Source organism: Somniosus microcephalus, chromosome 11, assembly GCF_052327205.1.
Source record: "Somniosus microcephalus isolate GS21.2 chromosome 11, FLI_Smic_1.0, whole genome shotgun sequence".
Taxonomy (NCBI): Eukaryota; Metazoa; Chordata; class Chondrichthyes; order Squaliformes; family Somniosidae; genus Somniosus; species Somniosus microcephalus.
Window position 1 is genome coordinate 50,837,354 of NC_140997.1, and position 24,626 is coordinate 50,861,979.

The 24,626-nt window shown below is 42.1% G+C and overlaps 1 protein-coding gene across 1 annotated transcript in view; it reads right to left on the reverse strand.

Moving 5' to 3' along the window:
• Positions 1-24,346, reverse strand: part of grin2aa (glutamate receptor, ionotropic, N-methyl D-aspartate 2A, a) — a 322,390-nt gene extending 298,044 nt beyond the window's left edge. The window contains exons 1-3 of the mRNA XM_086002241.1: positions 24,341-24,346; positions 23,402-23,994; positions 5,696-5,810 (exon numbers count right to left, since the gene is read on the reverse strand). Coding sequence (XP_085858367.1) covers positions 5,696-5,810; positions 23,402-23,994; positions 24,341-24,346 — 714 coding nt within the window. The remainder of the gene's footprint in view (positions 1-5,695; positions 5,811-23,401; positions 23,995-24,340) is intronic.
• Between the last annotated feature and the right edge of the window lie 280 nt (positions 24,347-24,626).

Genomic DNA, 24,626 nt, shown 5'->3' on the forward strand with positions numbered 1-24,626 from the left:
TTGGTGAAGTCAAGCGTAGTTCCCTTGCAGTCAGAATCAGGGGAATTTATAATGGGAAACAAAGAACTGGCATACCAATTAAATACATACTTTGGTTCTGTCTTCACAAAGGAGGACACAAATAACCTCCCAGAGATGTCGGGGAACATAGGGTCTAATGAGAGGGAGGAACTGAATGAAATCAGTATTTGTAGGGAAATGGTGTTAGGGAAATTGATGGGATTGAAGGCCGATAAATCCCCAGGGCCTGATAATCTACATCCTAGGGTACTTAAGGAAGTGGCCCTAGAAATAGTAGATGCATTGCTGGTCATCTTCCAAAATTCTATAGACTCTGGAACCCATGGATTGGAGGATAGCTAATGTAACCCCACTATTTAAAAAGGGTGGTAGAGAGAAAACAGGGAATTATAGACCGGTAAGCCTAACATCGGTCGTGGGGAAAATGCTAGAGTCCATTATAAAAGATGTAATAGAAGAGCACTTGAAAAACAGTGACAGGATCAGACAAAAGGTCAACATGGATTTACAAAAGGTAAATCATGGTTGACTAATCTACTGGAATATTTTGAGGATGTAACTGATAGAATAGATAAGGGAGAACCAGTGGATGTGGTGTATTTGGGCTTTCAGAAGGCTTTCGATAAGGTCCCGCATAAGAGATTAGCGTGTAAAGTTAAAGCACAAGGGATTGGGGGTAAGGTACTGTCTTGGATAGAGAACTGGTTGGCAGACACGAAGCAAAGAGTTGGAATAAATGGGTCTTTTTCCGAGTGGCAGGCAGTGACTAGTGGGGTACCGCAGGGATCGGTGCTAGGACTCCAGCTATTCACAATATATATAAATGATCTAGACGAGGGAACTAGATGTAATATCTCCAAGTTTGTAGACGACACAAAGCTGGGTGGGTGTGTGTGCTGTGAGGAGGATGCCGAGAAACTCCAGTATGATTTAGACAGGTTGAGTGATTGGGCAGATGCATGGCAAATGCAGTATAATGTGGATAAATGCGAGGTTATCCACTTTGGTGGCAAAAACAGGAAGGCAGATTATTATCTGAACGGCAATAGATTGGGAAAAAGGGGAGTGCAACGAGACCTGGGTGTCCTTGTGCACTACTCGCTGAAGGTAAGCATGCAGGTGCAGCAGGCAGTTAAGAAGGCAAATGGTATGTTGGCCTTCGTAGCGAGAGGATTCAAGTACAGGAGCAAGGATGTCTTGCTGCAGTTGTACAGGGCCTTGGTGAGACAACACCTTGAGTATTGTGTGCAGTTTTGGTCGCCTTATCTGAGGAGGGATCACAGAAATCACAGAATCACAGAAACCCCACACTGCAGATAGAGGCCATTTCAGCCCATCGAGCCTGCACCGACACATATCCCACCCGATCCCCGTAACCCCTACACCAACACATATCCCACCCTATCCCCGTAACCCCACGTATTTAATCCCCCTAACACTAAGGGTCAATTTATCATAGCCAATCAACCTAACCTGCACATCTTTGGACTGGATGTTCTTGCCATGGAGAGAGTGCAGCGAAGATTCACCAGACTGATACCTGGGATGGCAGGAATGACGTATGAGGAGAGATTGGGTCGATTAGGCTTATATTCGCTAGAGTTTAGAAGAATGAGAGGGGCTATCAGTGAAACTTATAACATTCTAACAGGACTAGACAGACTAGATGCAGAAAGGATGTTCCCGATGGTCGGGGAGTCCAGAACCAGGGGTCACAGTCTAAGGATAAGGGGTAAGCCATTTAGGACTGAGATGAGGAGGAATTTCTTCACCCAGAGAGTGGTGAACCTGTGGAATTCTCTGCCACACAGGGCAGTTGAGACCAATTCATTAAATATATTCAAGAAGGAGTTGGATATATTTCTTGAGTCTAAAGGGATCAAGGGATATGGGGAGAAAGCAGGGACAGGGTGCTGAATTTGGATGATCAGCCATGATCTCATTAAATGGCGGAGCGGGTTCGAGGGGCCGAATGGCCGACTCCAGCTCCTATCTTCTATGTTTCTATGTTACTGCACATTTCTTGATTTTTAAATTTTTGTTTGTTAAAAATAGCCTCGGTAGATAACCCTCTCCGTCATCCAGAATTTTTAATCAACCGGCACCATCCCGGTCCCGTCGGTGCCGGATACCAAAGAGTTTCCTGTAATTAGCTGACCTGCCTCTCCCAAGCGGGTCTCTGGCGTGCTGAATAATGCGCCCAAGTTAAAGGCGGGTTGAAGTTGGATTCCTGAGATGCTGTCAATTTCAGCGCTTTTAACTGCCCACCCACTCGCAAGCTCGCACACTTTACAAAGTAAAAATTCAGCCCAATATATTTGTTAGCAGCAAATGACAGAACCAATGTGAAAAATATCTGATCATATCTAGAATATTTTGGTTTGTCTGTGAACCAACTTATATTATACACAACAAATTCTAGGACTGAAATCTTAGGAGCAAATGTCCTTAAGGTTTTTGCTGATAGTGCAGCCTGAAAATATATAATGTACTGTCATACTGTCCAATGAGAGAGAAAAAGAAACACTGAATCATGGCAATCTTTTAAATAATTTCTCTGAAAGATTCAGGGGCACCAATTTCTGAGGGTGTACTTCAAAGTACCAGTTTCCTGATGTTTTACTGCTTCACTGTAATGCAATGGGAACATAATTCCTATGGCTGCAATGGGTAGTGGCATCGGGAATATGTACAAATGATTATGTTTATGATGCTGCTATAGACAGCAACCACAGCAATACTTTCTCTACAAAGGGGAAAACACATTTCAGGTGTCATGAGGAGAGGTGGTGAGGCCTGTGTAACTGTGACGAAGTACCTGTATTGCTCTGTGCATTTGTCCAGGGTTAGCTCTGTATTCTAACTGTCTTTTTATAAAAGCATTGACCAATGCATGTCAATAACAACAACTTGCATTTATATAGCACCGTTAGCATAGTAAGATGTCCCAAGGCGCTTCACTGGGGCATTATCAGACAAATTTCGACACCAAGCCACATAAGGAGAAATTAGGGCAAGCGACCAAAAGCTTGGTCAAAGAGGTAGGTTTTAAGGAGCGTCTTAAAGGAGGAGAAAGAGCTCGAAAGGTGGACATTTCTCATGTTAAAGTACCTACCATTTAATTCCACGATCAAAACTTATATAGGAACTCTTTTCCCATTGTGTTACAGGGTAGGAGTAGTAATGTTAAGCACGGATTTGTCTCTTATTATTTCTTCAGTAAAATACACCTTTTTAATGAGTTTGGCTACATGTAGCATATATTTGCAGAAGATTTTGCACCAGTGATAGATCTCCTGTCTATTTGAGTGATGCGTTGCAGTTGTGCTGAACTTCCAGCAAAAAAAAAACTGCTTTCTGCAATATGTTTCAATTTTAAATTAAGCTCTTCATCCTCATTTTGGGACCCATTTGGTGACCAACAGCACAGTGGCTACTCCTGCTGCATAGGGCCATGTTGCTTTAGAGTGAAAATGTGTTATTCTGCAATACAATTAACATTAGCAATGCCATATTACCGTAGAGATTGCAGCACAGAAGATGGCCTTCTGACCCATTTTGCCTGTACCATATATACATCTTAAAAATAAAATGATGAGCCATGCCATATCCTTTGCCATCAATGCCCTTATCCCCTTATGTAGTAGAATGGCTGCTCAGTCAATGTGCTTCCTACATTTTATCCATTGAAAACATTAATTTTTAAAACAAATAGAGAGAGTGATTTGATGCACTCTTGCCACATGGGAAGATAGCAAGGAATATGAGCCCTTGCTTTTTACAAAATTATTTATTATATTGAATTTTAAAAAATAGGATGTAGTAGCACAGTGCCATGTATTTTTTTTAAATTTTGCCTTCCTAATGCCGAGATAAACATATGGTGTGGAGATGCCGGAGTTGGACTGGGGTGGACAAATGTAAGAAGTCACACAACACCAGGTTATAGTCCAACAGCTTTATTTGAAATCACAAGCTTTCGGAGCGCTGCTCCTTCGTCAGGTGAAGTGGAGAAAATGATTTATTATATTGAATTTTTAAAAATAGGATGTAGTAGCACAGTGCCATGATAAAAATAGAAAAGCTTTCTGATAATTGGTATTGCATGTACTTCTACTGAACTTGAATCGGCAATGTGGAGGTTGTCCCTGATGTAGGATACTTTCTGTTGACAAATTACCTTTACTTGAGTAATCGCAAGGCTCCCTGAGTGTAATAATTTGTGATAGAGGATTCCCCCTGAGGCCTACATGACAACAAGGATGTACGAGTATAATTTACTACGAAATGGTGTGAAATATTTGAAAGGATCTACTCCCCAGGCTACATACAGGTTTGTTTCATTAGCCTCAAGTATGCAGCTTAGTGCAGTAGCAAGGAGAGTTGCTGGAAGTCTTCCGGTTGAAATTATTATGGACCTGAACCAGCAAAGATACAATAAGCATTTTTTTTTGTAACACTGCAAGATAGAACTACTTCACTTCTGGACCACTTGAATCAAAACCACAAACATTACAATATGAGAAAGTAAATGAAGAGTTTAAGATAGCAGATTACCGGAAAGTTACATTTCCAGCACGGTGGCATAGTGGTTAGCACTGTTGCCTCACAGCGCCAGGGACCGGGGTTCGAATCCGGCCTCGGGTGACTGTCTGTGTGGAGTTTGCACATTCTCCCCGTGTTTGCGTGGGTTTCCTCCGGGTGCTCCGGTTTCCTCCCACAGTCCAAAGATGTGCAGGTTAGGTTGATTGGCTATGATAAATTGACCCTTAGTGTTAGGGGGATTAAAATGTGTGGGGTTACGGAGGTAGGGTGGGATATGTGTTGGTGTAGGGGTTACGGGGATCGGGTGGGATATGTGTCGGTGCAGGCTCGATGGGCCGAAATGGCCTCTATCTGCACTGTGGGGTTTCTGTGATTCTGTGATAACAGTGAAAAATATCTGGGTTACCCTGTTGGTGGTGGTGTGTGGGTTGTTGAGGTCACCAGCTATTAAGCAACACTCACCTCTGAAAAATGAGTAAAAGAGGTGACTTCACACACAAGTATAACTGTATACTTTCCATCAGAACATTTTACCCCAACTCTCTAATGGCAATATTCATTTCAAGAAAAAAAAACTGATCCAATCAAGTACAAGTATTTAAAGTAATATCTAGGAAAGTTAAGTTCTCTTATCAGACATGTTAAACTGGCTAAAGCACAGCAGTAAACACATCTAATTATACACACACACATACACACATATATCTCTCTCTCATTCAAATGGCTATTGCCTGATTATAGACCAAAACCTAACTGCCATTTGAATGTGTTCTTATTCATCAGCAACTTATCAAGTCCAGTGATTTGCAATAAGAGAATATTTCAACTCAAAGGGAACACTGGTGGCAATGTGAGGGAGAAAGAGAGATGGAAATACAAGTTCCATCTAGTCCTGTCATATGGCAACAATTGAGTAGCTGTGGAGAATCCCGATCCTAACTCTTGAAATTGCCCATCCAGGTAAATGTGTGAGAAAGCAAATAGTTGACCAAAATTAAATGATCATTAAAGGGATGCTTAGTCTCATGAAAACAATACAAAATTGGTAGACCACTGGCCTCTAATCAGGGGACCCAGTAAATCCAATACCTGTCTCTTGAAATAGAAAGGAAGGAAATGCCAAACAAACCTTTTCCCAGGTACGCTCCTTGTTCAATACTATCACCACTAGCTTAGGGTTAGCCTGGTATCCATCTCGTGTGAAGGAGAGATCTCTGCCAGCCCAGGACACGTTCATCATAAACCTGAAAGAAAAGAGTGTCAGGAATGAATGGAAAACAGCTGATGTTAACTTGTCCATCGTGGGGTTTGGAAGCTTTGAATAACAAGATACGTTCTAGTGTTTTAAATGTATTCTTTAGACTAGTATGTAATGTTTAAGCTATGCTTTTTTTTTAAAAATGGATTTTTTTTCTAATGCTGCAACAACATGGCTATACATAAGTAACATGTGATCAATAAAAAAAATCCTGTGTACCACTTGAATTAATTCCTAATATTTCATCTTAGCTGTAAATAAAGTATAATCAGTTCATGGTAATGAGGTGCCCTCCCACTGACTCCGCAATTTCATCGCTGGCGGGTAACTACTAGGCACAATCCTGGTATAACTACTGGGATCATGAACCATGGATTTTTAGCCTCCCAGCGTTTAACGTGTAAAAATAAAACATCTCACATGATGTTATCAGTACTTACACAGTGGTTGTGTTATGCATTTACAGGCCTACTAATATATTAATAATTATGGTGGTTTGACACTTTTATCAAGCATGTATTAATTATTTATGGTAAAAATGTTATTGTTTTTATGCAAACAATTCATTTTTATTGCTGGGGTATCATTGTTTTGTCAAACGTTAATTATTAGTTTAAAACAGATAATCCGTAGCGCTTTGTCTGCATATTAAATCATTTAGATCATTTGCATATTAAATCATTTAGATCATTTTCTCTACATTTCTACTGTTGGATGTTACAAAGTAGAAGAATACAAGATCTTACTTCAGAGTAACTAAATAAACACAAAAAAGTGTGATTTTGTTGTACAGTCAAAGCTAATTATGATAAATCACTTGCCAGTTCTTACAGGGTTTATCATCAGAGTTTCAGCTCATTAAAGTTTATAGTGACAAATGATGTAGGTTCTGTTGGAAAAAGTATGTTCTAAAATGAATTTGTAATAAAAAAGGTTTATTTTATCTAAAAATGTCATTGGAAATGTTAATTTGATTCTCAGAAATCTTCGTCAGAACAGATGAAAGATTTTATACATCTGTGAGTACGATCAATTTGCAACTCTTCTATCTTTTGCGCCAGGGTTTTTTAGGAGTCAAACACGGCTCAGATTATCACATTGGAGAGGTTTCATCGATTGGATTGTTTGTTATATTTGTGACTTTGGTAAAATCAACTGGAAATAAAACAGAGGGCAAGGAAACATTATCACTCTCTATTCTGAGTGATGTAAACAGTCATCACACGGTTCCCTAAAGGAATGCGGATGGATTCCAGCGGCAATGCAACTTTCCTTTTCCTTTCATCTGTTTATTTAGACTTTTATTTTATATAACGCCTTTCATGACCTCAGGACGTGAAAGCGCTTTACAGCCAACAAAGTACTTTTGAAGTGTAGTCACTATTGTAATGTAGGAAACTCGGCAGCCAATTTACACACAGCAAGGTCCCAAGGGTAAGTATGGGGAGAGAGCAGGAATATGGTATTGAGATAGAGGATCAGCCATGATCACATCGAATGGCCTACTCCTGCTCCTATTTTTCTGTGTTTTCTATGAGCAGCAATGAGATAATGACCAGATAATTTGTTTTTAGTGATGATGATTGAGGGAAAATGTTGGCCATGACACCAGGGATAACTCTCCTGCTCTTCTTCAAAATAATGCCATGGGAGCTTTTACATCCACCTGAGAGGGCAGACGGGGCCTCGGTTTAACATCTCACCCAAAAGGCAACACCTCCGACAGTGGAGCACTCCCTCAGTACTGCGCTGGAGTGTCAGCCTAGGTTTTGTCTGGAGTGAGACTTGAACCCACAAACTTCTGACTTAGAGGTGAGAGTGCTACCCACTGAGCCACAGCTGGCACTGTAATCTAACTCCATTGACAGAGTATGTGGAGCTTGGAAAAGCCAGTGAAACATGCTCGAAGAACTCTGCTGCCACGCTGCCAGGGCAAAGTTTGCACTGTACATGTACTAGACATTGGAGTAAATTCTCGTCTTTACCACATGGGTAATAATCTGGCAGAATGGATTGCCCGCCTGTTACACAACCGATCTGATTAACGTCCATTGAAATCAATGGAATAAAAATCAGGCAGGTTTTATAATGGGCAAGTGATCCACTCCACCAGGTTAGTCTCCAAAGGGTGGAAGCAAAAAATTACCTCATTATCTCTTCAGCAGCATCAGATTGCTCAATTCATGTTTTTAATAAATTGAGGCAACTGATCATTTTTAAATGAAGGTAATAAGTTAATAACTGCAAATATATGATTCATAAAAGAGTGCCATGATAACATCACTTATTATCATTACTCTCCTGAACTTATAAATTAGGTGACACCTTCCCTTTAAATTTTACATCAACATAGTGAACAGGTTTCTACTGGTTATTAGATCAGGTATTAGATGAATTATATTTGTAGAATATTGGCACTGATATGTTTAAGGAGAATATAAACGAGCTTAAGCAAATTGATGTGGAGGGGTTGTTAAACAATATTTTAGTAGAGGACAAGTGGGACACCTTTAAAGGAATAATGCTGAACATGCAGGGTAAATACTAATTTAGGATTAACAAATGTTGAATAAACAAATGTGGCCCTAAATGGATTAACAAATTACTCAGAAATTGAATAAAATTGGGAAGGGGAGGGGGGTGGGCAGGGGAAGAAACACTACAAATCCTGCAGGGAGAAAAGTGAAGGAGTTCACTGGGATGAATTTAGGGACATGCATAACCATATTAAAAGGGTATCAAAGGGGCAAAAGGAAACTGAGAAAAACACCAAAACTGAAGGCAAAAACATAACAGTAAGAAATTCTTTCAGTACTATTAATAGCAAAGGCAATCAAAGAAAAGATGAGAATCCAAAAACTTGCTAACAGAGCTCAAATAACGCATAAGCATAAAATAGTAAATATGCTTCAATCAAGTATTCACAGGGAAAGACATGAACAACATGCTTTCTAGTGTTAACCTGGTCCACCTTCAGAGAGATTGATGAAATATGTAGGCGAAAGACATGAAGATCCAGCTCAGATCCCAAGGACATCTCTAGGTTATGCTATTGTACTAAGTATTATGCTAAGTAGATATAGGAAACTTTCAATTTACTGGCACCTAAATAACCGGAAATCTCGGTTAACCGGCAAAACTCAGGAGTAGGTTTAGGTAACTTTTATTACTTGCCTTCCTCCATCTGTTGCTGTGCAAGGGTGTGGCTGCAGCTGTTGCTAAGCTACAGAGACGCTTGGAACTTGTGGCCATTGTTCTGAACTTGTTGCTAAGCAACAGGGTTTGTTGCTTTATACGGAGCTCTCAGCTCCGTATCTTTTACTACAGCTTTCGGTTATCCGGAATTTTTGATGAACCGGCACCACGTTGGTCCCGTCCGTGCCGGATAAAAAAAAGTTTCCTGTATATGGCAGTGTGCATCAACTCCCACTATAGAAAGAAGCTCAAAATGCTTAAGGGAGCAACTGATGCCAGTGAAGGTATCTTCGACAAGACCGAATTTGTAACACTTGGGCTTTTGAGCTTTGAAAGGAGGCAATTGAGTGGTGACTTTACAGGTGTGTTGATTAGTAAATGGTATAGAAAAAAAAATAGATTCAGAATGTGATTGCAAACTAAACTGAGAGTAAGACAAGAAGAAACAGGTTCAAATTGGTAAAAAGAACATTTTAGACTGATGTCAGGAAGTGATCAACAGATGGAATGGATTTTTGGGTAGAACTCTGGGGCGAAAACCTTGGAATTGTTTAACGAACGGGGCTATCGTGATGTGGGGACTGTAGGGTCTTTCTGGTTGAAAACTCTTTGCACACGGCAGGGAAAACATACTTGCTGTCACCAACATCTTCAGTCTAATCTCCCTTCCTCGAAACAGCAGGGTGCCGTTCCAAATTTCCAGCACTTCGTTGGGGTGGACACCTCTGTTGGAGTTCCACAGCTGTGGGCCGCCCGTCCCAATTATGTAAATTACCTATTCTCGTGATTTGGTGGCGGATGAATGTCCTGTCCTACCACACTTCTGGTGACGGAGAGGGAACCCAGCAATTTTGGGACCCCTTTTGACACTCTAGGCCCTTTAGGTAGTTTTCATCCTGTTTATTTGGCCCAATCTATGCTGCAGAGACATCACAAATGTAGTAATGTATTAAGTGTGAGGGCAATAAACTGATTAAAATCGCTAACTCTTGTAACTATAGTAGGCCATTGCAAGCCACCCAGATTGTATACATTTAAAAGATCGATTGCTATAGTGAAACCTGAAGAAAAGAGGGACCTAATGGTTCTAATCTACCTCCCTGTGTGCAGCATTTTCACCAGATCAGCACTCAGCTTCTACTCTCTTTGTGCTATGAGCTAACACTTCCCTACTGTTATACCAGACGATATTACAATGCATCGCTGCTTCATTTGTAAGCCCTGCTACCAGACTAGTAACCTGGCAGCAGCTTCATAAATGTGCTGCACCAGCAAACTGTGGTGCCAGTTTATTGCTGCCAGCAAGATATTTGCCAATAGTTTCTGACATGAATCTTGTCATTCATGTGGCAATGACTTATGAAATGATACTGGGCGGCCTGCTGATGGTGCTGTCCAGGGAGAGTATAAATACTCGGGCATGGGCCCAGCTTGCTCAGGACATTCTTTAACAGGAACTAGTGAAGGACACAACTAGATCTCCATGTTGAGAACCAGTTGATTAAAGCCTTGTTTAATACTTAGACCAAGTGCCTAGTAGTTTTCTTACATCAGTTTCATTGCAAAAAGGATGATAAAAACATTTCTGTTCTCTGTACAACTGTGCCGTAAAGCAGAGAGGTGCTTATACATACTTAAGAGTAATGTCAGTAGTAAGGTAAAGGAACAATCAAAGTCATGCAGTTCCACGTTGGGACCCTGGAATTGCACAAGACACACAAACCCATTTGCAGCACACTGGGAATCTGACACTTGCTTGCCGCACGTGTCCTGCAGGAGTGTACAATAGAAACCATACATGTCAAAAGATAAACTGCTGAAGGGCACTCAGTACATTAGGTTAGCTGATAAAAGTCCACAGAGATTGATGAATTATGCAGCAGTTTGAAACTTAATTATCGAGGATGTTTATAGGTCCTGGCAGATGCAAGAACAAACCCCTGAAAGGAAGTCAAAGGTATGTCAGGCTTTCAAAAATACAAAGCGTGTGCTTCACAATAGTTTAATCTGGATAACAGCTAAACTACTGTACAGCCAAACAACAACAATAACTTGCATTTTCTATAGCGCCCTTATCGTAGTAAACCATCCTAAGGTGCTTCACAGGAGCGTTACCAGACAAAATTTGACACCAAGCCACATAAAAGAGATATTAACGACAAGTGACAAAAAACTTGCTCATACAGGTAGGTTTTATGGAACGACTTAGAGAAAGAAAAGAAAGACTTGCATTTATATAGCTCCTTTCAAAACCAGCAGATGTCCCAAAGTGCTTTACAGCCAATGAAGTACTTTTTGAAGTGTAGTCACTGTTGTAATGTAGGAGGAGAGAGAGGTAGAGAGGCAGAGAGGTTCAGGGAGGGAGTTCCAGAGTTCAGAGCCTGGGCAGCTGAAGGCACGGCCACCAATGATGGAGAAAAGAAAATCGGGGGATGCACAAGTGACTAGAATTGGAGCAGCACTGAGATCTCAGAGAGTTGTAGGGCTAGAGGAGGTTACAAAGATAGGGAGGGGCGAGACCACAAATGGATTTGAAAACAAGAACCAAGTCTCATAAAGCTTCTGAATTTGTTGTTATCATACACATCCCTTGGCTCGTACCCTCTCCCGCTGACGTGAGATACATCAGCAATGGGGAATGAAATATTACCGTTTACACTCAGTGCCAGAAGCAGGTACACCCACATCAGGTACAGTACTGATAGTTGGAAGATAAAGTCCCTTCTTTGGGAACTGGTTAAATATAAATAATAAAAGCTGTAAGGTTAGATTTTTCGAGAAACCTTGGAGGAGATAGAAACTTTGCAAATCATTTCCTCAAGACGTTAAATAAGTGGAATCCCTAATAGCAGAAATTGCAGATAGTCTATAGAACAGAATGAATAAATTGAATGGCATTTCCTCACTCTATACCTGCCCGCTCTGTCCTGCATGTACTCACTCTGCTCAAATGATTTGCTTAAACCAACTCCCAAACCCAATAATGTGACAATAATGTGGCAGAAAGATATCAATGGACTGGTCAGGTGGGCAGAAAAGTGGCAAATGGAATTCAATCTGGAGAAATGTGAGGTAATGCATTTGGGGAGGGCTAACAAGGCAAGGGAATACACAATAAATGGTAGGACACCGAGAAGTGTAGAGGAACAGAGGTACCTTGGGGTGCATGTCCACAGATCCCTGAAGGTAGCAGGACAGGTAGATAAAGTGGTTAAGAAGGCATACGGGATACTTTCCTTTATTAGCCGAGGCATAAAATATAAGCAGGAAGGTTGTGCTAGAACTGTATAAAACACTAGTTAGGCCACAGCTAGAGTACTGCGTACAGTTCTGGTCACCACATTACAGGAAAGATGTGATTGCACTAGAGAGGGTACAAAGGAGATTTACAAGGATGTTGCCAGGACTGGAGAATTTTAGCTATGAGGAAAGATTGGATAGGCTGGGGTTGTTTTCTTTGGAACAGAGGAGGCTGAGGGGAGATTTAATTGAGGTGTATAAAATTATGAGGTGTCTAGATAGAGTGGATAGTAAGGATCTAATTCCCTTAGCAGAAGGGTCAATAACCAGGGGGCATAGATTTAAAGTAATTGGTAGAAGGATTAGAGGGGAGTTGAGGAGAACTTTTTTCACCCAGAGGGTGTTGGGGGTTTGAACTCACTGCCTGAAAGGGTGTTAGAGGCAGAAACCCTCATCACATTTAAAAAGTACTTGGATATGCACTCAAAGTGCTGTAATCTACAAGGCTATGGACCAAGAGCTGGAAAGTAGGATTAGGTTGGATAGCTCTTTTCGGCCAACACAGACACAATGGACCAAATGGCCTCCTTCTGTGCCGTAAATTTCTATGATTCTATTTCCATTTCTCCACAGCTATCCTTGTGGCCTCCGAGAAAAATTACCAATTTCGTGCAACTTTGTAATAATGTTTGGCACCTTTTCATGGGCCTCTGCCCATTATTAATTGGGTCGAGACTGCCCGAGCATTGTTTAATGTGGATCCCTCCCAGTCAATAGAGTCAGAGATGCATTTAAACAAAAGTCCTGGAGTGGGGTAAAAGGAAAGGTTTCTAATTAACAGTAGCAATCAGTTCACCTTTAAGATTCTTGATTTTTGAAGAACAAAATCCAAAGGCTCTTTGAAATAAATAAATAAAAATATTTTGTGGCTCTGTGTCACACTTGCTGAAGAGGGTGTGCTACAAAAAATGTCATAATGTTTCAGTGCCAATACCCATTACTATATTAATGCCACCTTTGCCCCACCTTACCGAACATTAAATGCACAGAATTGAATGGCGAAGAATAGCGTTAAAGCTTGCAGCACAGCAGAATGGGTTTCTGTTTTGAAATATTGGGCAAATGCACATATGATACCACGTGAAGACGTTATTTACTCCCAAGTCTGTGCATTTTATGATTTATATATTTTTTGTCAAGTTATTTGCAGATCACAATTAGAAAAGGGTTTCTTATTGAGGATTGTGCCGGCAGGTTCAGCTCCTGGTACTGCTGCAAAGCAGCCCTGTTATCACCAGGAAAACTCACACTGCATCTGGTACGGTGTAAACTTTTACTGCATGGTTCTACATTTCAATCTGAGATTTTAATAAGGCTAAAATACAAAAATATCAGCACCAATGACCCCATTACAGCATCAACAACTTGCATTTATATAGCGCCTTTAACATAGTAAAATGTCCCAAGGTGCTTCACAGGAGTGTTATCAAACACAATCTAACACCAAGCCACATAAAGAGATGTTAGGGCAGTTGACCAAAAGTTTGGTCAAAGAGGAAGGTTTTAAGGAGCGTCTTAAAGGAGGAAAGAGGTGGAGGTTTAGGGAGGGAATTCCAGAGCTTAGGCCCTCAGCAGCTGAAGGCACGGTCAACAATGGTGGCGCGATTAAAATCGGGGATGCGCAAGAGGCCAGAATTAGAGGAGCGCAGAGGGTTGTAGGGCTGGAGGAGGTTACAGAGATAGGGAGGGGCGAGGTCATGGAGGGATTTGAAAACAAGGTTGAGAATTTAAAAATCAAAACGTTGCTTAACCGGGAGCCAATGTAGGTCAACAAGCACAGGGGTGATGGGTGAACAAGACTTGGTGCGAGTTAGGATAGGGGCAGCAGAGTTTTGCATGAGCTTAAGTTTATGGAGAGTGGAAGATGGGAGGTTGGCCAGGAGTGCATTGGAACAGTCAAGTCTAGAGGTAACAAAGGCATGGATGAGGGTTTCAGCAGCAGATGAGCTGAGGCAGAGGCGGAATTGGGTGATGTTATGGAGGTGGAAATAGGCGATCTTAGTGATACACAGATATGTGGTTGGAAGCTCAACTCAGGGTCAAATACGACACCAAGGTTGCGAACAGTTTGGTTCAGCCTCAGACAATTTCCAGGAAGAGGGATGGAGTCGGTGGCTAGGGAATTAAGTTTATGGCGGGGACTGAAGACAATGGCTTCGATCTTCCGAATATTTAGTTGGAGGACATTTCTGCTGATGTCGAACAAGCAGCCTGACAATTTAGAGACAGTGGCGGGGTCGAGAGAGGTGTTGGTGAGGTCGAGCTGGGTGTTGTCAGCGTACATGTGGAATCTGCTGTTGTATTTTCAGATGATGTCACCGAGGGGCAGCATGTAGATGATGTCTTCCATTCATAAACATAGCAGAGCAACCCGCAAGATCCATTGTCATGGCAACAGTGCCACTTTAAAATGTCAATTTTAAATGTGTGTTTTTTTGCTGAGAAAATAATGTTCAAAGATTTTCAGCATTCTCAGAGTGATATAAAATGCTACTAAGACACAGTATCACTATTCTAATAGATTGAGTGGCAAATATGGAACTTTATGGCTAGCAGGAAACAGACTTGTCCATTCATCAGTACATTTACAGTGCACCACAAGGAGGTGGAAGTGAGCTGTGTCGGATTGCATCAGAATGATTGTCTGATGATCAATGTCATCAGTTATGTTACAGACTTCTCAGGTTGTTGCAAGTCCACTTGTCTGGTATCCAGCTCTACAGTTTGGATCTTTGCCCATTTCTTACTTGTTACGTAAATGGTAGCATTCCAGCAAACTAAAAGGCAACGAGCACCTCGGTGTCCTCAACAGTTACTGTCACGTTGTATCAGATATGCGTATAGATTTACTGAATTCTTACATTTTTATCTAACTATAGATTTCACACAACAAGGAGCAATAAGATTTAGAGGGGACTCAAAATTTAGGGAATTTATTCTTTGTGCAGAAGGCAACTGGATTATAAAGGCCTTTCTTGTGAGTAAAATTATTGAATATGGCCATAAAAAAGCAAACCAAGCACTTGGGTTTATTTCTAGAGGGATAGAATTGAAAAGTAGGGAAGTTATGCTAAACCTGTATCAAACCTTGGTTACACCACACATAGAGTACTGCATACAGTTCTGGCCGCCATATTATAAAAAGGATATAGAGGCACTGGAGAGGGTGCAGAGAAGATTTACAAGGATGATACCAGAAATGCGAGGGTATTCATATCAGGAAAGGATGAACAGGCTGGGTCTCTTTTCTCTTGAAAAAAGGCTGAGGAGTGACCTAATAGAGGTCATTAAAATTATGAAAGGTTTTGATAGAGTTGGATACAGAGAGAATGTTTCCACTTGTGGGGAAGAGCATAACCAGAGGCCATCAATATAAGATAGTCACCAAGAAATCCAATAGGGAATTCAGAAGAACCTTCTTTACCCAAAGAGTGGTGAGAATGTGGAACTCGCTACCACAGGGAGTGGTTGAAGCGAATAGTATAGAAGCATTTAAGGGGAGGCTGGGCAAACATATGAGGGAGAAGGGAATAGAGAGTTATGCTGATAGATTTAGATGAGGAAAGATGGGAGGAGGCTCGAGCGGAGCATAAACGACGGCATGGTCTGGTTGGGCCGAATGGCCTGTTTCTGTGCTGTATATCTGATGTAATATTTCTTTTTACAGTACAAATTTACAACACTGAAGGGTTGTGATGGTGTCACAAACCATGAGAACAAGGCTCACACGGTTTGTAAACCTCATTTGAACTCTGAATGAGATTATGTCCTTGAACGATACTCCAGTTGGCATTAGTTCAACAAACATTTACAAGTGGAGTCCATGGAGCCAGTTCTATGCTTTTTTTAGCAAGCTTTTTTTCTCCTCAACAGCAGGTGTCATGATGGACAGTAACAGACAACAGACCCCTGCAACTGAATCACACGCGTTGAACTGCTTAGGTACTGGGTTTACTTTCACTGTATTTAGCAATGGAATCGCAGATATTACTGTACATATGGAACAACAATACCATAAAATATTGAATAATTAGAGAAAGGAAGACTTGCATTTATATAGCGCCTTTCACGACCACCAGACGTCTCAAAGCGCTTTAAAGTCAATGAAGTACTTTTGAAGTGGAGTCACTGTTGTAATGTGGCAAACGATGCAGCCAATTTGCGCACAGCAAGCTCCCCCAAACAGCAATGTGATAATGACCAGATAATCTGTTTTTGTTATGTTGATTTAGGGATAAATATTGGCCAGGACACCAGGGATAACTCCCCTTGTCTTCTTTGAAATAGTGCCATGGGATCTTTTACGTCCACCTGAGAGAGCAGATGGGGCCTCGGTTTAACGCCTCATCTGAAAGACGGCATCTCCGACAGTGCAGCGCTCCCTCAGCACTGCACTGGGGTGTCAGCCTAGATTTGAGAGCTCAGGTCTCTGGAGTGGGACTTGAACCCACAACCTTCTGACTCAGAGGCGAGTGTGCTACCCACTGAGCCACTGCTTCATAATTATATAATATTTTACATAGAATTTACAGCACAGAAACAGGCCACTCGGCCCAACCAGTCTATGCCGGTGTTTATGCTCCACACAAGCCTCCTCCCATCCTACTTCATCTCAGCAATCAGTAGACCCTTCTATTATTTTCTCCCTCGTGTACTTATCTAGCTTCCCCTTAAATGCATCTATGCTATTTGCCTCAACCACTCCTTTTGGTAGCAAATTCAACATTTTAACCATTCTCTGGGTAAAGAAGTTTCTCCTAAATTCCTTATTGGACTTATTAGTGACTATTTTTATTTATGACCCCTAGTTTTGGTCTCCCCCGCAATTGAAAACAATTCTCTACACCTACCCTGTCAAACCCCTTCATAATTTTAAAAATCTATTAGGTCTTAAAACCTCCATTAGTTTAATACAATCTGTTCTTAATTAGGTTATTTAATACAATCTGTACACCTGCGTGTGCTCCAGCACCACAGTTTATTCCAAAACTGACCACTTCATAGTCGGGATTAAATCAGAATATTTAAATCATGTGAAGAAACCGTGCTAAGCTCTTCTCTTCCAGAAATCTATGGCACAGATATTGGAGTCAATTTTAACCCAATGCGCCCAATGTAAACTGAGCGGGTGGGCAGTTAAAAAGGAGCAGGTTACGAACCCGCTCAGATCCCGACTGTTTGTGATGTTTGTAACGATCAATAACATGTCATTCTATAGTGGACACTAGGTGGAACCGTAGAGCTGTATATAAGACTACACTACCCAGCTGTATATATATTAAGACTACATTACTCATGAGGCACTAGACTACCCACAAGGCAGCAGTCAAGATGGAAGCCTCTACAGATAATGTACCTAGTCCACATGTGCTCAATAAAGTAACTAGCAAAAGCTAGCTGTGTTCATAATAAGAATGTCTATTTATTAATGAACATAAGATGGTACCAGGATGGTGAAGATCTGCTGAAAATTGTGAAAAGCGACATGGAGAATTTGAAGCCACCAGAGCGTTTGAAACTCACAGAAAAAATCGACTACAATTGGCAGACTTTTAAACAACAATTCGAACTCTACATTGCAGCCATCGGATTCGGTACAAAGCCAGATGCAAGGAAGATAGCGTTGCTGCTTACGGTTGCAGGCCCACAGGCGATAGAGGTATTTAATACATTTGTATTTAATCCAGAGGAGAACAGAGAAAAATTAGAAGATGTGCTAAAAAAATTTGATGCACATTGCTCTCCCAAAAAGAATGAGACCTATGAAAGATACATCTTCTGTTCTCGGACACAGCAGCAAAATGAGACTTTTGATAGCTTTATAACTGATCTGAAACTGAAAGCACAGACATGTAATTTCTCTGAGCTCAAAGCATCCATGATTCGTGGCCAGATTGTGTTTGGTATTCATGATAAAAAAGTCAGGGAATGTCTGTTGAGAGAAACCGAACTAAATTTGGAAAATGTGGTGAAAATATGCCAAGCCAGCGAGCTAGCTCGAAAGCACGCGAAGACTTTCAGTGAAATCAATAATGATGCGATTGTAACGAGTGATAATGCTGCTGTCGGTGCTGTGTCCTATAAGGGGAAGAAACATGGGCAGAACAGAAATGAAAAGCAATCGGAGGATGAAATGTTTAATTGTAAACGCTGTGGTTACAAACACCAGTTAAGACAATGCCCAGCGTTTGGAAAAATGTGCACAAAGTGTAATGGAAAGAATCACTTTGCCAAACAATGCTTTTTAAAAGTACAAACTAAGAAAGGGCAACGAGTTAATGTAATTGAGGACACTGATTTAAGTGAGACATTTTTTGTAGGAATGGTGTCATGTGACAATATCAAAAAGGATACAGAAAATGTGCAGCCCTCAGAAATGGACAATGCTGAACATAAAGTTAATGCAGTAAAAGAGGACAAATGGATGATCCCACTGCAGGTAAATGGAGCATTAGTTACCTTGAAACTAGACACTGGGGCAAAAGCAAACTTAATCAGTATGAGTGACATTAACAATATGAAAGAAAAGCCCAAAATACAGAAAAAGTCAGTACTACTGAAAGACTATAATGGACAGAAAATAAATAGCTTAGGTGTATGCAGACTTAAAGTGACAGTCAAAGACAAAGTGCATCATCTCATGTTTTCTGTTGTGGCTGAAAGGCTTGATTCACTACTGGGTGACAAAGCTTGTGAGGACTTAGAACTGGTCAAGAGAGTCTACCGTATAAACTGTGCCATTAGCAGACCAGATGACTCAGGTGATGAAGCAGAGAGCCCATCAAGGATGAAAAGGCCAAAGGGTATCCATGTCTTCAAAAAGCCTAGTTTCTCCAAGAAGAAAGAAAAAGACTTTAAGGTCAAAGAGAAGCCAAAGCAAGAAAAGCACAAAGAGGAAAAACACAAGGAGAAAAAGTCCAAAGATATAACCGCAGCAGATGTTGTTAAGCAGTGGAAAGAGAAAAAGAAAAAGAAGAAGCCTGCACCAGAGCAGGAAGCAATTCCGGTGGATACTCCTTCTTCCCTCAGGCCAATCTTTGGTGTTCCATTAGCCGAGGCTGCTGAGAGGACTATGCTGTATGTTGGGATCCAGCTGCCAGCAGTTTTTCGAGAGTGCATTGACTACATTGAGAGTTATGGCATGAAGAGTGAAGGAAACACTGAAACCCTCTCCAAGCAAAGATCGCAAGGAGACCTCGATCTATACAAGAGCAGATTGATGACAATGCCGCAACTGCATCTTGTCATTCACCGCCAGAACAATCTCATGAAGACACATCAGACTTACCCGTGTTGAGAAGATCCACACGTGAAGTAAAAAAGCCTGATAGACTTAATCTTTGAGTACAATGTAAAGCTTTGAAAATGTGTTGACTGTTTTGAAAATGTTTATGTTTATAGAGCACTAACAAAAGTGTTACTGATATTATCTTTATTGTTTTCTTGAAAGTTGATTGATATTGATTTTGTTAAACCTCAAAGGGGGATGTAACGATCAATAACATGTCATTCTATAGTGGACACTAGGTGGAGCCATAGAGCTGTGTAGAGCTGTATATAAGACTACACTACCCAGCTGTATATATATTAAGACTACATTACCCATGAGGCACTAGGCTACCCACAAGGCAGCAGTCAAGATGGAAGCCTCTACAGATACTGTACCAGTCCACATGTGCTCAATAAAGTAACTGGCAAAAGCTAGCTGTGTTCATAATAAGAATGTTTATTTATTAATGAACCTGCAGGGCTTTGAGGGCTTTAGGCAGCCACCTAAAGCAGGTGGGAACCTCATAAATTTATGCGAATCGGGGTTCAGGGCCCGGATACAATTTTAACCGAGGCCTGAGCGGGGAAGCTCCTGCGACTTTCCTGCTGGGCTGAAGCAGGTCTGCGCCTGGCCTGTCGACAGTAGAGGCCCTTCTGGTAGGTCTAAAACTGTCCTTATTGGGGCCAGGAGGAGCACTTACCTGAAGGTCAGCGTGCAGCCAAGGGCTGCCCGATCTTCACCTACCAGCAGCCACGCTGTGTCCTCTTCACGCTCGTTCTGAGCAGGAAGTGAACTGGTGGCATTTAAATGAGGCCCAGTGGTTAAAATTGCCACGGCCTCCTGCCAGAGCAATGTGTTGGCAAAAACCATCTGAGTTAAAATTCTTCCCATTGTGTCTAAATCTAGGTTTGTTTCCCTGCATTCTCAGCATTATAAGCTTCCATCTAGAGAAGAGAAAAATAGCACAACTGGCTATTGCTAGAGACAGAGGATACTTTAAGGGCCATCGAGGCTACCTATATTTATTCTTTTAATCCAACAACTGTAGTGAGAGAACAAGGCCAGCAGTCTGATATGATTAATGTCTCTGGACTTAGCCGACTAGATAATTCATGAGCGACAAAGTTACAAGTGGGCCATAGTCAGCCTCCTGAGTGAAGATATTTATCATTTCACTGTGGGCTGTGACAGGCCATAGGTATGTGTAGTGTCAATCCTCCTTAAATGTTACGACATCATGAAGTCTGCAGCACATTCATTGTATCAGGCACCATTGCTCTGATTTCATGTTACATTTCTGCATTTGCACAGGCAAGCAGAAATGACACTGAATGCTGTTGAAATCAAGAAACTCATGAGGAATTGTCAATTTCACCAGCAAATTTCAACAAAATCACAGTTGCTTTGTGCTTGTCTTTAATTCATCACTTACGTAAGTTGCGTATCGCACAGCTCACCTCTGTATATTGGCGTTACCTCATGTTAAAAAAATAGGCAAGTCATTTCCGCCGGGGGGGGGGGGGGGTGTGGCCTCGCCCAATCTCCCGCGGTAACTTTGGTAGAAACACATGAGAATCGTCCGTTAACGCCATTTCGCCATTCCTGCCCCCTCTGCCATTTTAACTTGGCTGGTTTCAGGCACGGGAACGCCACCCACCCTGCAGGCACACTGGGGGAGAAATTCAGTATAGCCCCGTTTGGGGTGCTAACCCCACCAGGGCGCTAAAGGTAGCGCCCCGGAAACATAAGCGCCCCCGCACCGGAAATTGGCCATTTGCGCCCCAAAGGGAAGTGCGGCGCTACTGGAGGTGCCCCGCATCCCTCTTGGGACGCTGCGAGTGAATATCGTGGCGCTACGTGCCGCCGCGCTGCGGCATTGCAGGCCTTCCTCCCCTTCTTAAAGGGGAGCGGCCTTGTGCAGCACGATCTGGGGCCCAGCTGGGCCCCCGAGGATCAGGAGTGCAGGCAAAAGAGCCCGACACTGAGGAGAAGTGCCTGGCTCTTGGAGCGCAGCTGGCACTCCGCGAGGGGGGGGTTCAGGAGGCCGGGGACGGGAGCGCAGGCAGGTGCTGGCAGGCGGCCAACAACAAAAATGGCCGCCCCACACCTCACCTTTAATTTGCGCCTCCCCGGCCGCAGGTAGGCCCCCCTGACCCTGTCGGACATAGCGTCCGGCGGTAAATCAGGGGGCGCTGCCGAAGATCGCGGTCGGGGCGTCAGCGGGGCACTGCGCACACCGATGACGTCATCGGCAGTGGCGCAGCGCTAACGGTTAGCGCCACCACTAACGTCCCACGGAATTTAGCGGGAGGCGTGGGCAGTGCCGCGCCCAGGCGCTAGTTGGTTTGCGCCCCACTTAGCGCCCTCTTAAGGCGCTAATAGGTGGCGCAACCAACTGAATTTTTCCCCCCACTGTGTCTAACTTCATTGTCAAAGTCGCCTCCCGGTGGAGTCATCGGGACGCGCGACGCCGTCTTCCTGCACTGATTAATACCATCTGTCTTCTGCATCACGTTAAAAACCAGCCATGAGTAAACCAGCCATGAGTAAACCAGACACAGAACGCACGTGCTCTTTTTAGCGATTTGCAGATAACGGCATAGTTTGCAAAACTGTAGCAGAAAAGTAGTCTGAGGGTTATAGTTTTCTATCAGCAACCATATTTTTTTTTTAAGGGCAAGTAAGCATAACTATCAGTGAACTGATAAGGTGACATTTAATCATTTATTTTCTAACTGAGCAAAGCAAGCCAGGTCCAAAATGATACATCATTCATAGAGTCATGCAGCACAGAAGGCCATTGAGCCCCTTGTGCCTGTCCCAGCTCTTGTTGTCCACTTAGTTCCAATCTTCCTCTCCTTCTCCATAGTCCTGCAATTTTTTCCCTTTTCAAGTATCTACCCAATTCTCTTGAGTGTTGTTGAAACCAGGGCGTCACTACCCTGCCATCCTTTCTCAGTGGAAAGATGATTCAAGTTGGTGATTGTCATCCACAACTGTAGGTTCCTTTTAAAGTCAAGTTTATTAATAAATTTAGAGGGAATCATAACACCCGCAACAAAACTTAGAAACTACGTCAACACTTCTCAAGATGGCCCCAGCTTGGCAATGGCCTAGTTTTCAATGGAACTCCATAATGTTTGCAGAACAAACAGTATTACTCAATTGGGTGAAACAATAACTGATTTTAACGGCAAGTCACGCTTCAGATAACCTAGACTTAGAATGGGTTAGCTGTTCACTTGCCCTTCAACCTGTTCTTTTTTCATTCCCCTCTCCCCACCCTATGTGTAAAATGTGTTTTAAGCAGTTTCATTAAAAAAATATTTTTTTTTTAACAATTCCCTCCTTCCCCTCTTCTGGGTCTCCTGGCATTATAGTCCAGTATTCCTGCTAAGAGAACAGGCAATGGCCTGCTTCAAAGTTTCTTTAATTACTGATTTGACATTGGCTGCTGGTAAGTGCAGAAAAGTAGCCTCAGGTGAAAAATCCCCTAAGTTTCCCTTCTCCCATATGTGGAGACATCTGCCTTGCTCTCCTGATCACATCAGTCAGTCAGTCACATTAAAGCATGAACCCATGTCCAACTATATTATTGTACAACAGGCCAGAGCGCCAATGTGCAGCAACAGCACACGCCAGTCCGCCTTAAGAGAAGCATTATCCGTCCCGCAAAATGTATCCTTGTATTTTTGTTATCTTTACATCATAGCAGTTTGTCATTAATAGAGAATTAAGTATAAAAGTGTTAATTACTGAGTGATGTTGTAGTTTTTCAGCAGAATTGTGAACCACACACACCGGGAACTTACTTGTGTAGCGAAAGAAATGGAAGAACTTTCCTTTCCAATTGGCCGTAGCAACTTGTTTTCGCTTCAGGAATGTATCCATATTGTTCCATCATGGCCGAAGCGGCTGTTGTTATGATCCCTACACCGTCTGTCACCCTTTCTGTAAGGGTGTAGTCCCACTCATCATATGACACGGAAATCAGCCCAGCTGGAAATTCCTCCGGTATGATGTCCGTGTTACCCGTTACCAAACTGGGCACAATCCAGATGAAACCATAGCCTGTAAGGCCCAGAGAACGGGCTTCCTCCAGTATGAAAATGGCTTCGTCTTTCGAACAGTACAACAGAATGACCGATGACTGTATTCTCTTCAGTTGGATCTGAGCCTTTGAATCCCCGTCGACAGCGTCTAATGTGATGGTGCTGAGTAGCTCCCAGCCCACAAAACTGTTTTCAACTGTAGCTTTTAATATACGAATAAACTCATGGTATCCAGGGAAGGTGCTGGTTATAATGGAAAGCATGTGCCAGTCATATTCTTCCATGATATTGAGCATCACTCCAACTTGTTGGTGAATGGAAGCGCCAAACTGGAAAAACGTCGACTTCTGATCCTGCAATTGAAATTTAGAAGTACTTTAATGATAACATTTGAAAAAGAAACACAGTCAATAAGGCTCACTGAATACAGAAGTCAATTAAAAATCCAATGGAAAAGTATACAACAACTTGCATAGGCGAATTTAAAGTAGTAAAACGTCCCAAGGTGCTTCGCAGGAGCGGTTTCAGACAAAATTTGACAGAGCCACATAAAGAGATATTAGGACAGGTGACCAAAAGCTTGGTCAAAGAGGTGGGTTTTAAGGAGCGGCTTAAAGGAGAGAGAGAGAGGTCAACATCCCATTCAACAGCACAACAATCCGGTGTGGAAGTGTTTTGATTGTACACGTACATGCTTACAATCATCACTGTTCAACAGATCATGGCTGACAAGTCTTCTTACCTTTCAGCACAAAGATCAATTTTCCATTAAGTAAAATGAAATTGTATTAATAATAGTCACCATGCTTTCAATTGAGCCTCCTGATCTGGCCTAATTCTTTATGACTTTCACTACAATCTGCTACCAATACTTGGGCAGGAGCTTCTCAACATCCATTCAAAAACATTTGGCAGCAATCGTTGGCATCGGTAGAAAGGGCAAAGAGTTCAAGATTATTTTAAAACTGCATTGGAAATATATACA